Genomic DNA, 18,209 nt, shown 5'->3' with positions numbered 1-18,209 from the left:
ACGGAATGAAATCCTCTGTTCCCCTTTCATATGGGAATACTCCTCAAACTAAAAAGTAGCTTGGTGTGGTGCTGAGCAGAGCTCTTGGAGTAGGCAGACCCTTACTCAGGTCCCACCTCTGACATTGAGTAATCCTAGACAAGGCAGGTTGCCTTTCTGAGCCTAGATTTTTTTCCTGTAAAACAGGGAAAAACCCTTGAATTACTACCTAACAATGTGAGGGATGTTGTCTGAACTATATAGTACTATATAAATATGGTATCCTCCAAGGTCTCTTTCTGCTCTTGATTTCCAATCCTTTGTTGTTCTTTGTATAGGCTCCAGCAGCTTTCTGCACTTCAGCCCCCTATTAGATGAATGCTTTTGAAGTGGACTTATCCTAAGGTAGATACTTTCAGAGCTATCCAGATTTTTCTGCTGAGAGATGGCTGATAATCTAGAATGATATGAACTCAGGAGAACGTCTTTACTTTGGTCTGTGCCCTGGACTCAGTGTCTGGTGAAGCCTAAGGGCCCCTTCTCAGAATGATGCTTCTAAAAGCATTAAATAGAATATATGAGCTTACTTAGGAAATAAATTAGTAAATTAAAATAAGGAAAAAATTTTAAGTTTATGGAATTCTTGAGAACAAATTTTTATACGCTGAATATTTTTTTAGATTTTTGCAAGGCAGCGGGGTTAAGTGGCTTGCCCAAGGCCACACAGCTAGGTAATTATTAAGTGTCTGAGGCCAGATTTGGACTTTGGTACTCTATCCACTGAGCCACCTAGCTGCCCCCACTGAAATATTTTTTAAATTTATTTACAAGGCAGGGTTCTTTCCCAAATTTTGGCGTATAGTCAAGACTAAAACTTATAAATAAAAGCATAGAAATTGTATTATTAGCAGGTAGATTAAAGTTCTCCTTATATAGACAGTATCGAAAGAAAAAAATTTAAACTATTTATAGTTTGGACCGACATAATTTTATTTATTTATTTATTCATTTATTTATTTATTTATTTATTTATTTAGGTTTTTGCAAGGCAAACGGGGTTAAGTGTCTTGCCCAAGGCCACACAGCTAGTTAATTATTAAGTGTCTGAGACCGGATTTGAACCCAGGTACTCCTGACTCCAGGGCCAGTGCTTTTATCCACTACAACAGCTAGCCACCCCCCGACATAATTTTAAAGATTCTGTAAAGTAGTGTAGACTCAGGGTCTGATTTATTAGACTAAGGAACTAGTCTAAGGAACTAAGGAACCTGCAACTTGGCATTACTAACGGAGTTATAACCAGTTTTAAAGTTGGAAAGTGTTTTGTGACCCATAAAACTCTTAAAAAAGAATCTATTGTTTTTATTAATAACAACAATAATATTGTTAATTTTTCTCTGATTCTCCCAACTATAGTTTGGTTTACATTGAAGTCTTGCTTACTTTTTTGTCAGTTTAAATTGAAGTCTTGCTTACTTTTTTTTTTGTCTGTTATAATCAGTTTAGAGTTTCTGTGATTCAGAATGTAAGAAGCAGTAGAGGAAAATCCAGAAAAGTTTAAAATCTGATCAAACATTTGAATGGAATTCAGACTTCCCTGCCATTTACTTAAAAGTTTTATTTTAGGATTTCAAGTCTGCTTAAGTGGATCAGCTTTGAAATAAGCCTAGAAATAAATTTAGATTATACTGACAGATTCACATAATGAATTGAATCAGTTAATGTACCATACAGACTGGAAAGTGTCATAATGTAATTCATCTATTTGAAGCATGAGCGATCCCAGGTTTGAAACACCTCTCTTGGTGAGTCAGAGTCTTTATTGTTCATTGTTATTTTCTAATATGTACAATGGTTTGTTCAAGGAACATAACCCAGCATTGTTTAAGAAAGACAGATGCCAACAATGGTAGGGAATAGGGATCTGCATTAAAGAGAATATTTCTTGTCAAGCTCGTTCTCTTTACTATTGCCTGAGGTTTTCCCATTTTCTAATATATTACGTTTCCTAGACTCGTGAGTCAGAAGGGACTTCAAAGCCTTCAGATTTCAAGCTATAACTGAGCAAGAATCTCCTCAACAATACCCCTCACAAATAGTTACTTTACCTGAGACTGAAGAATAGAAGAAAAATGGGAGGAGGAATTGAAAAAGGGGAGTCCTTGTTTTTTTATTTTCCACTGAATATGTTGACTTTATTGATGGTACACAATAAAGGACTCTAGACTTCTCCCCCCCTACAGGGGTGCTTTGGGACAAGGATGTGAATGGGGCACAGGATCCCTGGTAGAGGAACACATGTTAGGGATGTGGGCTCCCCAGTGATGTAACTTTTTTTTTTGGCTGGGGATAAAGATTCATCCATGGCTTCCCATTTTATTCTTTGGAGGCCATGAAGACCATGAGGTTGACTACGCGGTTGCTATAACCATACTCATTGTCATACCATGAAATAAGCTTGACAAAGTGGTCATTGAGGGCAATGCCAGCACCTGCATCAAAGGTAGAAGAGTGGGTGTCGCTGTTAAAGTCACAGGATACAACCTGGTCCTTTGTGTAGCCCAGGATGCCCTTCAAGGGTCCCTCTGATGCTTGCTTCACCACTTTCTTGATGTCATCATATTTGGCAGGTTTCTCTAGGCGGCAGGTCAGTTCCACAACAGATACATTGGGAGTGGGAACACGGAAAGCCATGACTGTGAGCTTTCCATTCAACTCAGGGATGACCTTGCCTACAGCCTTAGCAGCTCCAGTGGAAGCAGGGATGATGTTTTGGGCAGCACCATGCCCATCACGCCACAGCTTGCCAGAGGGACCATCCACAGTCTTCTGGGTAGCAGTAATAGAATGCACTGTGTTCATGAGTCCTTCCACAATGCCAAAGTTGTCATGAATGACCTTGGCCAAGGGGGCCAAGCAGTTGGTGGTGCAGGAGGCATTACTGACAATCTTAAGGGAATTATCATATTTCTCATGGTTCACTCCCATCACGAACATTGGGGCATCAGCAGAAGGGGCAGAGATAATGACCCATTTGGCTCCACCCTTCAAGTGAGCCCTAGCCTTCTCCATGGTGGTAAAGACACCAGTGGACTCTACAACATACTCAGCTCCAGCATCTCCCCATTTAATATTGGTGGGATCCCGCTCCTGGAAGATGGTAATAGCTTTTCCATTGATCACCAGCTTTCCATTCTCAGCTTTGACAGTGCCCTTGAACTTGCCATGGGTGGAATCATATTGAAACATATAAATCATGTAGTTGAGGTCAATGAAGGGGTCATTGATGGCCACAACATCTGCTCTGCTAGAGATGAGTGCAGCCCTGGTCACCAGACGCCCAATGCGGCCAAATCTGTTGACTCCGACCTTCACCATCTTGGCTCAGGAATGCGACTGACCAGGGCAGTGGATCCTTCCTGGGAGCTTGGAGAAGAGCTGAGGTCCTTGTTTTTTTATTTTTGATTTTTGCAAGGCAATGGTGTTAAGTGACTTGCCCAAGGTCATATAGCTAGATAATTATCAAGTTTTGAAACTCAGATCCTCCTGACTCCAGGCCAGTGCTCTGTCAACTGTACCACCTAGCTGCCTCATTTTTTGTTTGTTTTGGGGTTTGGTTTTTTTTTGGGGGGGGAAGGGTAGTCTTAAGGGAGGTCTCTTGGGAAGAGGGAATGTATGTCACAATTTAAGAATTTGATAATTGATTAAATGGAAATAGCTCGTTGAAGATATTTCTAATTGTTGTTTAGTGTCAGTATTCGTTTACCTGTAACAGGTTTGATTGAGAAGATAAAAGAAGACAAGCAGGTAGCACTTACATTATTTAAAAGTGAAACTGAAGGACAGAGACCCATAGAAAAATAAGAAAGATCCATTGAAATTCTATACCAGGGCAGCTAGGTTGGTACAGTGCATAGAGCACTGGCCCTAGGAGTCAGGAGGACCTGAGTTCAAATTTGGCCTCAGACACTTGATAATTACCTAGTTGTATGACATTGGACAAGTCATTTAACCCCATTGCTTTGCAAAAAAAAAATTTTTAAACCAATCTATTTTTTATATCATTTACAGTGGAGCCACGTATTTATCTTATTAACCCCACCCCCCAGGGTGCTGCACAAGGAAAGACAATAGTTCTAAAGCAGAGATGGGAAAAGTGATTGGACTAGAGTGACCTCTGTACTAGAGGTCACAGAATTTTGATCTGTTGATACATGAAAAAAAGGACATCAAACTCTTTTTAGGATTTTTTTTTTTTTTGCAAGGCAAATGGGGTTAAGTGGCTTGCCCAAGACCACACAGCTAGCTAATTATTAAGTGTCTGGGTCCGGATTTGAACTCAGGTCCTCCTGACTCCAGGGCCAGTGCTCTATCCACTGTGCCACCTAGCCGCCCCAAAACATCAAACTCTTAATAAAAACCATAAACCTTATTCTTAGCCAAAAAAAGATTGATGACAGCTGAGAGAAGTATCAATAACTGAGAAAAATATTAATAATGACTGACTTTCCACTAATTATAATTTTTATGGGAGTCATGTACACATTTCAGGGGAACTCTTGATGAAAATAAGAACAGGTTGACTTTTGAAAATTGTATTTTACAGCAGTCCATAATTGATTGTTTTGTTATTGCCTTAGCATAGTGCCTAGAACATAGGTGATTACTAATAGAATAACTAGCATTTAAATAGCACCTTGCACTTTACAAATACCATCTCATTTGATTCTCATAACAAGAATGCAAGATGTTTACTATTATTATTCCCATTTTGCAGATGGTGAAACTGAGGCACACAGAAGTTGGATGGCTTACTCAGGGTATCCCAGCCAGGAAGTATCTGAGTCAAACACTTTAATCATGGGTGCCACCTGTCTCAGATCAATAAATACATAGTGAGTTGTATTTAATTGAGAGTATTAGATCCCACTCAACTTACTTTTTGTTGACTACTGAAAGCATTTTATGTGGTAGACTTAAAATGCCACCTTAAAAGCTCTCTTGCATATCTTTATATGCATACAAAATATAACCATACAAAATTCCTTGAAAGAACTAATAATAGGCCATTTTATTTGACAAACCTCTGATTAATAATATCAAGCAGGGCAAATTTCTTTTCAAACCTATTTGTTGCTGTCATAGAGGATGTTTAAGCAGAGAATCTAAAAGAATGCATTCTCTATGGACAGTGAGATCCTTCAAATGTGCCTGTTTGTGGATGACTTCATATTGACTGCACAAGGTGAATACTGCAGTCTTCTAAATGTTATCCATATTCTCTACAAACTAAGGGGATGAAAAATGCTTTGTCCAGACTACAGTAGATTGGTGGATGATCCTTTGGTGTGGGTATTTTGGGCAAATACCTAGCACAGCATCTGGCACATATTGGTGCTTAATCAATGTTGGTTGTTTTTTTGGTTGTTTTTTTAGGTTTTTGCAAGGCAAATGGGGTTAAGTGGCTTGCCCAAGGCCACACAGCTAGGTAATTTTTAAGTGTCTGAGACTGGATTTGAACCCAGGTACTCCTGATTCCAGGGCCGGTGCTTTATCCACTGCACCACCTAGCTGCCCCCAGTGTTGGTTGATTGTTAAAGAATGTCCTGAATCTAGGACTAAATAGGAGTATACAAATTTTGAGAACTTGGAGATTCATTGTTATGTAGCATCAATATTCTTCCAGTGGCCAAATTTCTCTATAAATCATGAAATGCTAATGTCTCCCAAGAATTCAAGTTGAGTCACCTAACAGTGGAGTGGCTTAACCTAACCATGATGGATATGGTTAGGCTGCAACATAATCACCAGTGAGGATATCACCAGCTATCAACTAGTTCCAGATACGAAGTGAGCAATTAGTAAATGCTGTGTTGATTGATCAGGAAAATATGTGACTGGAAAAGAGGTGATGGTATTGTAGAACTAGGGGTAATATATGGGCAGCTTGTTTGATCCTTTGATCTCTACACACTGCTCATGTCAATGAGACTCCAGACCCATTTTAAGCATATTGAGCCAGATGGTCATCTTCTTTGACGTTTCATGGGCCTTGGTGAGTACTGCATTGGTGTAGATTCTCTGTGCCTTAAGATACAGTCTTCATGAATTTCTGAGGTTTAAGCCAGCCAATTCTTAGTTTCAGAACATATTTATTCAACATTCGATGGGTGTCAGCCATTGTCTCAAGTGCTAGGTATATAAATGAGAAAAAGATGATCCTACCCAAATAAACAGAGGGAAGGAAGTTTGAAATTCTGCACCCTCTCCAAAGGGTGACTTGAGGCAGGCTCTTCCACTAACCCATCTAAAAGGGGAGAAACTGAGAGTGCTGAGGGATTGTTGAGGATCAAAGCTAAAATAATCACCATAAGGATCAGATTTCTGGTGTTGAACTGATCTGGCTGGAAAGCAAGAGGTATATGAAGGAGAAACAAAGCAGAACAACTGAAAGGGGAATGAAGATGATATACTAGGTTGGTAGTATCTACCAGAGATTTGAACTCTTTATAACCTTGGGAATCCAAGGTCATCTCAGGTTAGAACTTAGGTTAGGTTAGGACTTTAGCAGAAGTAGATGTAGACCTATATTTGTTCTGTGTCATGAATCAATTCTACATTTGCTCTATTCCCTGCATTCCCCCATGCAATTTTAAGCTTATTTGTTTAGTATGGGTTTTTAAAGCATTTTCCCCCATTAGTATATTTTTTTTTAATGTACATATGAGACCAGAAGGAAACTTAGATCTATGTGCAGGTAAGCAGGACAGTTTTGAAACTAACTTGTTAACTTTATTATATATTTTATGACAATGTAATAGAGATTCATGGTTTCACATATTTTATCTTCAATTTCTGTTCTTTGAAATAAGGTGGCTAGGTAGCTAAGTGGAGGAGCCCTGGACTTAGTCAGGAGGATGGGAGTTTGAATCCAACCTCAGGCACTTGACTGTTATTAGCTGTGTAACCTTGGACAAGTCACTTAACCTGATTGCCTCACATTCAAGGTCATCTCCAATTGTCCTGATTCAGAGCTGGCCACTGAACTGGGTTGGCTCCAGAGGAGAAATGAGGCTGGTGACTTAGCACAGCACCTCTTTACTGAAATCCATTTCATGTACTTGTCATGATGCCGTGATCTTCAAAAATGAAGTTGTCTTTGCAATAGAAATGTTTTGGGTTTTTTTAACATTTCTAAAATTTATTTTATTTTTTAAATTTTCCCTCCTGCTATATGCAAAAGCAAATTTCAACATTTACTTCCAAGACCTTGAGTTCCAAGTTCTCTCCCTTCCTTTCACCCCCCTCCCCACTGAGAAAGCAAGTCACTTGATGTAGGTTAAAAATGTGAAGCCATGAAAAACATTACTATAATAGTCATGTTGTAAAAGCAAATAAAATCTCCGCCCCCCCCCCCAGAAAGAGAAACTCCAAGAAAAATAGTGAGATTAAAAAAAAGTAAGCTTCAATCTGTATTCAGACACCATCAGCTCTGTCTTTTGAATGGATAACATTCTTTATTATAAATCCATCAGAGAAATTACTTCAGTATATTTTTTCTCATAATTACTATAGCTAGCTTTATTTCCCTCCATCCTGTTCTGCCCCACCAAAATTTATTCTATTCTTTTTCTCCTTTCACCCTGCCCCTCCCCAAAAATGTGTTGCATCTGACTACCCTCTCTCACAATCTTCCCTCTCTTCTATCACCCCCTCTCCTCCCCCTGGCCCCTTTCTTCCATCCATTTTCTCTCCTATTTTCCTCAAGGATAGGAAAGATTTCTAATGCCAGTTGAATATGTATGTTATCCCCTCTCTGAATCAATTTCAATGAGAGTAAGGCTCACTCACTCCCCCTTACCTTTCCCCTCTACTACTCCACTGCAAAAGGTTTTTCTTGCTTCTTTAATAAAAAAAAAATCACTCCATTCCACTTCTCCTTTCCCTTTCTCCCAGTACATTCCTTTCTCCTCCATTAACTCCATCTTTTTAATATAGCATACATTCAAATTCAGGTCCCCCCTTATGTTTTGTCTATATGTATGCTCCTTCTAACTGTCCTAATAATTGAGAAGGTTCATATGAGTTATTAGTATCTTCTTCCCATGCAGGAGTACAACAGTTCAACATCATTAAATCCCTCATCATTTGCCCTTCCTGTTCTCTGTTTCAATGCTTCTCCATAGTCCTGTACTTGAAGTTCAAACTTTCCCTCTGGTCATTTAAACAGGAAGGTTTGAAAAGTTCTCTTTTTCATTGACTGTCCATCTTTTCCCCTGGAAGAGGATGTTCAGTTTTGCTGGATAGTTGATTCTCACTTGTAATCCAAATTCTTTTGCCTTCTGGAATATCATATTCCAAGCCCTATGAGCCCTTAAGGTGTAGATACTGCTAAATCTTGTGTGATCTTGACTGTAGCTTTATGATATATGAATTGTTTAATTCCGGCTGCTTTCATATATTCTCTTTGACTTGGGAGTTCTGAAATTTGGCTGTAATATTCCTAGAAGTTTTCATTTTGGGATTTCTTTCAAGAAGTGATTGATGGATTCCTTCAATTCCTATTTTACCCTCTGCTTCTGGGATATCAGGAGAGTTTTCCTGGAGAATTTCTTGAAAAATGACATCTAGGCTCTTTTTCCTGGTTCCGACTTTCAGGTAGCCCAATAATTTTTAAATTATTTCTCCTGCATCTATTTTCTGGATCAGTTGTTTTTTTCTAGTGAAAAGTTTTTCATTCTAGTTTTTTATTCTGTTGGTTTTTCTTTTTTATTTCTTGATCTCTCACAAAGTCATCAGCTTCCCCATGCCGCATTCTGTACTTTAAGGAATTATTTTCTTTTAAGAGAGAACTTTTTTATCTCCTTTTCCATCCAGCCAATTCAGTTTTTTAAGGCATTCTTCTCCACATTGGCTTTTTTTTTATCTCTTTCACCAAGCTGCTGACTTGGTTTTCGTGATTTTCTCACATCAATCTCAGTTCTTTTCCTATTTTTTTCTCTACCTCCCTTATTTGATTTTCAAAAATATTTTCTGAGCTCTTCCATAGTCTGACAACCAATTCATATTTTTCTGAGAGCTTTGGATTCAGAAGCTTTGACTTTGTCATCTTCTTCTGAGTGTGTAATTTGATCCTTCATAGAACCAAAGTAATTGTCTATGGTCAAATTCTTTTTCTTCTATTGTTTTCTCATTTCCCCAGCTTATGACCTGATTTTAACTCTTTGTTAAGGTGGAACTTTGCTTCCCGGGTGGAGGATGCACTGTCCCAAGCTTTTGAGAGTTTTCATAGCTGTTTTCATGAACACCCCCTAGGGACCTGCAAGTTCTCAATTCCTCCAAGGTCTTATGGTTGACTATGCCTGCTCTCCTGGTCTGTGCTCTGGTTTGTATATGACCACAAGCACTCCATTCTGTCCTGAAGCTGTGAGAAGGGTCAGTCTCTCCTCCACTGTGGCAATATAGTGCCACCTACAAACCTGGATCTGGGTATGGTGGGCAAAGCAAGCAGGGTCCTGCCCCAGGGATGGTGGAGAGACTTATGCAATCTTTCCCAACCACCCCACTTGCTGAGGGCTGTGGAAGCAGCTGCTAGGTGGCTCCCTGGCTCCCTGCCAGATGGCTCCCCAGGCCTGTTCCTGGTCCTCAGGGACTGGGTCTGCATTAAAGCCTGCTCTGGAATGGGCTCCACTCTCTGGTACCAGAGTTTTCCTGTAGACCTTTCAAGATGTCCTTGGTAATCCCTGTGCTGAGAGGTCTGGAAATTGTCACTGCTCCCCCAACTCAGGTGCCCCCAGGGACCCAGGTGTCTGTGGTCTTTTTCTGGATGCCTGGAGCCAGTTCATCCTGGTGCAGCCCAGATTGCAGAGCAGGCCCTTTCTAACCCTGGTGTAATAGACCCTTCCCACAAATTTTCCAAGTTGTCTTGGGCTGGGAAATTGTTACATTAGTCATTTTTGGGTTCTGCCTCTGGAATTTGGTTAGTCATTATTTAAAGGTATATGTAGTGGTTTGCAGGAGAGCTCTGGCAAGTCCCTGATTTTCTCCACTTTTTTTGTGAAATAATCTCTAAAGCATTTTCTATTATATTTTTCACAAGAAGAAAAAGTAAAAATGTTATAAATGGGTGACCCAGTATGACCTTTATGTTCTTATGCTGGAATCTAATTCACAATCAGATTTGACTTGAAGTGTTATCAACCTCTCTTCCTCCTTCCCTTTCCCTCTTCCCCAGAGGTTCCAGGATTATTGGTGTGGTCAATGTGTATGTCAGGTTTGATAGCATATTGCCCCAAGTCTGTAAATGGCTTTGAGACTGCTACCCCTTTAATTAAGGAAGGATCTGGCTGTTATCACCCATATGCAATTTCTGATCCTTTTATTAGAGATTTCTTTCCCTCACATAGCTTTTTTTATTTGTTTTTCCCTTAGGGAAAAAATGTTGTTAATTTTCTAAGATGTTGGTCTTTTGCCTCTTGGCCAGGAGTAGTTATTGATAGACAACTCATATGTTAAGCTATGACAACTCACTTAATAAAACTAAAATCAACCCAAATGGCTCTTCCAGAGTAGGCTTACTAACCTAAAACTTATGGCAGCTATACTAAAGGATTTTAGGCTGGCTGTCCTTCAGACTTGAATGTTCTAAAAACAGCAACAAAGTTTTATTAATAAATGGACAACTCTCAGTGCTCATAAGATGCCATTGAAAATGGATAATGCTGAATAGTCTAATGGATTTTTAAAAGCACAGTAAGCCTTAGATAATGCTAAATCAATAAATGTAACAGCCACTTAAGTGTATGTATTACATATTTAGTTAATTATAATTTAACAATTTTTTCAGACTAGTTCTTTTCAAAATGGAATTCTAAAAATATACAGTAGTCCTTGATGTAAAAAAGAAAATTGACTGAAAAATACAGATTATATTATGTATTTTTCAACAGCAAGTTGTGCTACTTAGTTTTAGAAATCTCCAGCCACACATCTCATTTTATGAACCATGAAATATTGTATTTCAAAAGGACTATTTGAACATTGATCATAAAAATAAATAGCTAAGTTTAACATTACATAATTGTTCTATTCTGGAATCTAATAAAAGCTCATTTTGTATTTTTTAGTAGTGGCTTCCTTTGGCTGAGCTGATCCATGCTTAGAAAAGCATTAAGTCATATATGTACTATACATAGAGAGCTGATTCTTTTTAAAACCTGTTTTTAACCTGAAGAAATCACAAGGTCAATGATGGAAAAACTTTGGCAGGAAATATTTAAATAATGTTGAGGTTTTCTCAGACTCAGAAAGATGATGAGATCAAAAGACTCATAATTGCTGCAAAACATGTGTTTAATATTGTTTAGGAAAAAAATCCAAGTGGAATACTAAACTTTGATGTGTTTTTAGTAATGATAGAAGCATCAGAATCTGTCATACCTTAGAAAGGAAATGCTGCCTTCATTATACCTTCAGAATAACAAGTTTCTTGAGTAAGGTTGTAAAGGCATTCAGGAACAAGCATTTATTAAGCACCTGCTATATGTAGGCATTGTGCCAGGCACTTTTTACAGCCATCTTATTTGATTCCCACAATCACCCCCCCAAAAATAGTGCTGCTATTATCGTCATTGTGCAGATGAAAAGAAGAAATAAAGACAAAGTGACTTTTCCCAGGATCATTCAACTAATATTAGAGGTCAAATTTGAACTTATGTCTCTCTGACTCCAGGAGCAGTGCTCTACACACTGCACCACCTGACTGGCATCTAGGTACATTGCCAGAAAGATCCAGATCAAAGAGCAGTTAGTTTCTCCTTGATTATGCTAGAGGTTTACAGGGATCCTAGAAGACTCTCCTAGTTTCTCATATCTGATACCATTTTAAGAATTAATTCAGGATCTGGGGTTTTTCTTTAGTAATGTAGATAATTTGGACTGGAAACTATGTAGTCTTGACAAGCATAGAGAAGGGTGTTATACGGCATATATTTACTGTTGAGGCTTTTCCTTAAAACTAAATGAGTTTTCTCTTGTATGAAAAGCCTTGAGATGTATAAGAGTAAGAAAAAGATTGGACATTTGCAATAACTAATGTTTGACAGGAAAAATAGAAATTTTATTATATATTTTTAAGCAACAAATTGTGCTATTTGGTAGTAGAAATATCCAGCCACACACCTCATTTATGAATCATGTAGCTGAACCTATTGGTAGATTTCTGGATGCATGTCCAGCCTGGCTGGAATGGTCTACATTCAGGATTAGCTTTGACCATTAACAGCATTTCAAACTCCATAGGTAGTTATTTTATTTTGACTTTTCTTTTTTGATTTTCCAAAGTCAGCATTTTTCAAATCAGTTGGGGGCATGTGCACACACATACACCTGGCAGCTCCAATATTTACATTGCATCCAGAAGAGCTTTTTACTTTAGATGAACAGAATATTTTAAAAGCAAAATTTGAGATGGAAGGAAATTGAATAAGAAAAATAATGTGATCCACATAGCCTGTGTGATCTCTTTTCAGAGTACCTCTGTGCTTTGATCTTTTTAGTCTAATGAGAGCCAGACTTCATCAACATTACTTTCAATCATCTATTTTTCTGCACAGCTCTCCCAAGTCTTTCTGAATTGTGTTCTTTCTAACCTAGTAGAATTTCAGTACATGAACTCCTTGACTCAAATTTGGTTTGATTCTTTTTTCTTAAGAGCTGTTCCTCTCTTAGTTGATTGAATGGCCCCAGTTGCTTAAAATCTAGAGGGACTTCCTGATAATTGTTTATTTTGGCAAGAAGATGGTGGAAAGGAAGGCTTCTGTGTGAATTGAGTAAAATCTATGTATTGTCTCAAAATGGGAATGTGCCAATTTTTAAAAAACTGAAATCTAAAATTAAAAACTCTATTTTGTGATAGATACCTAGAAGTAAACACACTGATTTTTTTTTTCAAAAATAAAGGTAATAGATTTTCTGTAGAAATAATTCCTTTTTGCTTTTGTATGAAATTCTTTTGAAGTTTGATCATAATCTTTTTTTCTCCATTGCATTTAGGTAGTGATTAAGTCAATTTTCTCCCTCCTATTTTAGTGGGAGGTTTGTAGAAATATTTAGGAAAAAGTTATTCCCAACTATAAAACTGATCCCATGGTGCATTTTTTATACGCTATCTTAGAATCAAAATATTGTTTTAGATAATGGAATTATATTTTGCTTCTTTATTCTCAGGGATGACTGATGAAATGGATACAGTTCATTGTCAGATAGTAACTTTTTATTGCCTGCTTTTTTAGATTTTAACATTTGAGACCAAAAATCCTACTGAACTTGCAGAACGTTTGCGGTCTGTATGTGGAAATCAGAGCAATGCGTATGCCCGTCTTCTTGAATACCGTCTGAATGCCCTTCGAGGACTGTGGAATGCTCAGCGTCAGCTGGCCTTGGAAGAACAACATGAAAGGGAAAATTCGGGTGATGAAGAAACTTTGGCTCTGCTCAAACGCCAGGGATTGTTACAGCAACCAGAGCAAGCGCCATTCACCTCCCGAATGGGGCTCCTCCTTGTTTTTCCTCTCCTTCAGTCCCAGAGTCGAACAGACCCTTCTCTCTGTAACATAACAGCTGAGGTGCTGTTGAACTGCCTTCGAGACTGCCAGCCCTTGAGCTTGACTAAGGAGCCTGCTGACTGTCTGAATGGAATCGAGGCTCTGCTCTGCTCTTGGCTCGAGGAACCATCTGCCACTGGTCAGCATGTCCCGCACAAGCAGAAGGAGAATGCTGCTGCTGCCCTCGTCGCCTTGGCCTGTGCACGGTAAGGGCAAAATGGTGGTCATCTCCATACCTCACATGTAGGCTGGGATATTCACTTGGCAATATGCTTCCAAAACTGAACTTACAGCAACCTTAGGGCATTAGAATGATGACTGGTAGGTCTTATAGCAAAAGTTTTGTTTGCTTGTGTTTTAAGACAGTGTGCATCTCAGTGGGAAAACAGCATTTAACCAAAATTCACTAATCCTAAGGGAAATTCTTTGTTATGCCATGTCTTTGGCAAAGTGCTATTATTTGCATGTCCACCTGGTCAAGCATTTTTGAGTTCTCCTGTAATTTTTATATTTATTTGCAAGAGTACATTAGGAGCATAGAAGTAACTTATTTGCTCCTTATATGTAAAATTCAAGGCAAGATCTTCATCCAGGTCATGCCCTAAATATTCATGCTCCTCAAGATTCACTCCTCCCCTTCCCTCCCTCTTCGATTCCTTTCTTTCTCCTTCCTTTTATTCTGTTTTGTTTGGTGATCTCAATTAGCTCCCAGGCATTCAATTATTGTCTCTATGCACATGGTTTTGGAATCTATTTGCTCAGCCTTAACCTCTCTCCTTTGTTCCAGTCTATTGAGCATCTTCAACTGGATGTTTGGTGGATGTCTAAAATTAAGCTTGGTCTTTTCCTGCAAACCCTCCTCTCTTCCTAACTTCCCTGTGACTAATTTTTTTCTTTTTTGGCAAGGCACTGGGGTTAAATAACTTCCCCAAGGTCACTCAGGTAATTATTAAGTGTCTGAGACCGGATTTGAACTCAGGTTCTCCTGACTCCGGGACTGGTTCTCTATTCATTGCGCCACCTAGCTGCCTCACTTCCCTGTGACTATTGAGAGTAGGACCATCCTCTCAGTCACCTATGCTCAAAACATCAATGATTTTCATGGTTCTTCTACTGTCTCCCACCTGTCATATGCAAATTGTTGCTAAGTGTTACCTGTTCATCTTCATCAGGGTTTTCATAAAGCACAGTTTGAACATTTAAACTAAAATTTTCCACTTGGACTTCTTTACTTTGCCACCACTTCATGTAAGTCTTCCTAGGTTTCTCTGAATTCATCATATTCACTAATCTTCATAGTAGAGTGATATTCCTTTACATCCATATACCATAATTTGTTTAGCCATTCTCTCATCAAGGATATAGTCTATTTCCAACAAATATTCCTGCTATATTTATCTTGTACACTTGGTCTCTTTTTTTTTTGCTTTTTGTAGCCTCATTGATTACATAGATACAAACCTAGGATCTGAAATCACATGGTCAAAGGGTATGAAAAGTATAGTGACTTTTTAAAAGCAAGACCCATGTTGGTATTTCTGGAGGACTCTGTTCCCTGTTGAAGTTACTTTTTCTATTTTTTACTCTCATTGAAAGAATCTTCTATTGACTATATGACTATCTGATTGCTTTTTAGTGTTTTCTATTTTGGTCATTTTAAAAGCAAAGTTGACCTTCAAGTAGCTGAAATTTAAATTATTATTATTTTTTTTTTACTTTTTGTTTATTTATTTATTTAGGGTTTTGCAAGGCAAATGGGGTTAAGTGGCTTGCCAAAGGCCACACAGCTAGGTAATTATTAAGTGTCTGAGACCGGATTTGAACTCAGGTACTCCTGACTCCAGGGCCGGTGCTCTATCCACTATGCCACCTAGCCGCCCCAATTTAAATTATTCTTAAAGCAGAATATGGCCAGCAGTTATTTTCAGTTTTAATACCTTGAGCAAACTGTTGTAGTTTAATTTTAAGTCCTAAGAGAGTATTTGTAATTGTCGAAACTTTGTACATGGTTCATAGTAGGTGGCGTTTCTCTGTTTGAGGCTATCAAATATAAAAGAAGGAACAGGAAGTTGGACAGACAATATATAGGTCTGATCATAGCTAACATTTAGTAATGATACTATATATAATTTTGGTACTTTTAAAAAAGTCTTTTGGAAGTGCTTTTTATCTCATTCTTATCTTCACAAAGTCTATAAAACTTTGAAGTTACTAGTTATCTTACCTTCTGTTGATGTATTTCCATTACTTTTTCAGGGGATCATTGAAAACTTTTGTACATACAGTCCATCTACTACAGAAACAGACGGATCTGGGGTCTTTACCTGTAGCTGATGTATTATACAGGTAAGCCTCTATTTGAAAATGGCCTATATGTTTAAGACTTCTTTAAAGGTGAGATTTTGGGGGCGGCTAGGTGATGCAGTGGATAGAGCACCGGTCCTGGAGTCAGAAGTACCTGGGTTCAAATCCGGTCTCAGACACTTAATAATTACCTAGCTGTGTGGCCTTGGGCAAGCCACTTAACCCCATTTGCCTTGCCAGAAAAAAAAAAAAAAACCCTTAAAACAAAAAGTGAGATTTTGCCATCCTCAATAATAAACAGTAAAGGATAAAAACTATCCTGTTAAATTTTGGAGAAATGATATGAATCAAATCCTTAGGGTGTCAAAATTTTGTTCAATACAAATTCTACTTTGAAAATTTTTCTGTACTACTTTGGTAAAAATTTGAGAATTTGGTAAAAAATTTGAAAAAGCTTTTCAAATAGGTTTTTTTCAGATAGTAGACTTTTTTTTTTTGTCTTCTTACTGGAATGAAGAACTTGAATGTCTTCTCCCTTTTATAGGTTGCTACTTTTGGAAGGAGGTCCTGGATCACCATCCTGCTTGCTTGGGGGCAAGCACATGGTTTCTTGGGGATATGAAGATATGCTACCAGCACCAGATAATAACACTGGTTCTAATGCTGAAAGTAAAGGTACTTTGAGTTTGGGGCAGTTGATCAGCATAAGGGGAGGTCTGAATGATTTACATGTTCAAGGACTTCATAATTTTTCAAGATTCCCATAATTTTATATTTTATTGTCAAAAATAGAAAATCTGATAGTGCATGAGAACAGAGCATAGGCAATTTTAAGTTTCAACTCATATCTGAAAAAATGAGATAGAGGAAAAATCTTGTGCATTCTTATTTGGAGAGCATTTGTTGAGTTACTCATTGTGCTGGGTCATGCCATTGTTAGGTAGAATTATTGATCCTTTGAGCTGAAAGCCATTTTCTACATAGAGAAAAACTCAAAATATCTCTGTGAAGATTTGAAAAAGAAATGCTAGGAGGAAAGTCATGATAATCTCTTTCCCAGTTACTTCAGGAGGATTGAGTTGGCCCAAACCTGAGTGTACCCAGGAATCTTCTGGGTGGTTTTGAACTCTTTCTACCATTTTTGTACTCTCCTACGTTGTTCCTTTGGTATCAAGTTGTATAAATATAAAGTAGTCCTTGAACAAATGATTACTGTGGATGGGCAGAACTTGGAAAGAGACAAACTTAGGCTTAAAGAAAGGAACAGTGAGAGCCATCCTCAAGTGAAATGAGCTACTTTGGAAGGGGGTGGGCTCTCCACCTTCTGGAAATCTCCAAGCATAAGCCTGGAGGAGCCTTATGTTGTTGAGGGGCTTAAGTTCAGACTTGAGATGGATTGGAGAGCCTTTCAGATCTCTTTCTTATTTTAATCTTCTGTGATTCTGTAGCCCACCAAAGCCTGCTTAATAATTGGGGTGATGGGATGCTGTGGAAGTTAGAATTACTATTTTTAACATTTTTAAAACCATTATTGAAAATAGCAGTAGCTCAAGACTTCCAAAGGACTTTCTGCCCAACCTGTGTAGTGCAGATACTACTATTTATCACCATTTTGCAGATAAGGAAAGAGCCTCAGAGACATTAAATGACTTGCTCAGTCATACAACTCCAAAAGGAAAGTCCTGGAGTTGGAACCCAGGTGTCTTTTCAGTCTAAGCTCAGTTCTCTTTCTGGTACCCTGTCCTGTCTGCAGAACAGTCTTCGTCTACATTCAGATGAAATTAATGACTTTATAGATGAATTGACTAATTCTGTCCAGTGTAGAGGAGTCAGAAACTGTAAATAGAAGATTGTGTGTGTTTGTTGCTGTTGATGTATGCTGACTGGGTGAGCATGGGCAGGTCCCTGCACTCTCTTAGCTTTGACCTGAAGTCACAGATAAGTCATCCCTGGCCTCCATTAATGGAGTTTCCATGTCAGCAGTTTCCTCTGCCAGTGAGATTAGGATTGGAATTAAGCATCAGCAACAACAGAATTCCTAAACTGGTTATACCTTTGCATGGCATTTTTATTTCTTTTTCATAAAACTTCTATGCCCCTGTGGACACATGGTGAAATAAGAGACTAAAAGAATTCACAACAAGGGAGCATTGCACTGTTAGTCTGAAGACTGGTAATGGCTGAATTGGTCTCCAGTAGATCATCATAAGGCTCTGTTCTGGACTCTGCCTAGTCAGACTCTTTTATGAACAACATGAATGGAGACATTAGAAATGCACGCAAAATGGAAAGGAGAAATCCCGTGTTGTACACCTGACTGAA

At 38.4% G+C, this 18,209-nt stretch overlaps 2 protein-coding genes across 16 annotated transcripts in view; one reads left to right on the top strand and one right to left on the bottom strand.

The window, feature by feature from the left end:
- HECTD4 (HECT domain E3 ubiquitin protein ligase 4) overlaps positions 1–18,209 on the top strand; it is a 192,534-nt gene that overhangs the window by 52,279 nt on the left and 122,046 nt on the right. For all 15 annotated transcript variants that reach the window (XM_074205763.1, XM_074205762.1, XM_074205761.1 and 12 more), the window contains 3 exons: positions 13,272–13,789; positions 15,840–15,929; positions 16,432–16,562. In XM_074205763.1, coding sequence (XP_074061864.1) covers positions 13,272–13,789; positions 15,840–15,929; positions 16,432–16,562 — 739 coding nt within the window. The remainder of the gene's footprint in view (positions 1–13,271; positions 13,790–15,839; positions 15,930–16,431; positions 16,563–18,209) is intronic.
- On the bottom strand, positions 2,225–3,406 carry LOC141501623 (glyceraldehyde-3-phosphate dehydrogenase-like). The gene has a single exon (XM_074205782.1). It carries the CDS (start codon positions 3,355–3,357, stop codon positions 2,356–2,358), a length of 1,002 nt encoding a protein of 333 aa, XP_074061883.1. The 5' UTR covers positions 3,358–3,406; the 3' UTR covers positions 2,225–2,355.

Source organism: Macrotis lagotis, chromosome X, assembly GCF_037893015.1.
Source record: "Macrotis lagotis isolate mMagLag1 chromosome X, bilby.v1.9.chrom.fasta, whole genome shotgun sequence".
NCBI lineage: Eukaryota > Metazoa > Chordata > Mammalia > Peramelemorphia > Peramelidae > Macrotis > Macrotis lagotis.
Note: the sequence above shows the minus strand (reverse complement) of the source record. Positions and strands in the feature narration are given on the sequence as shown.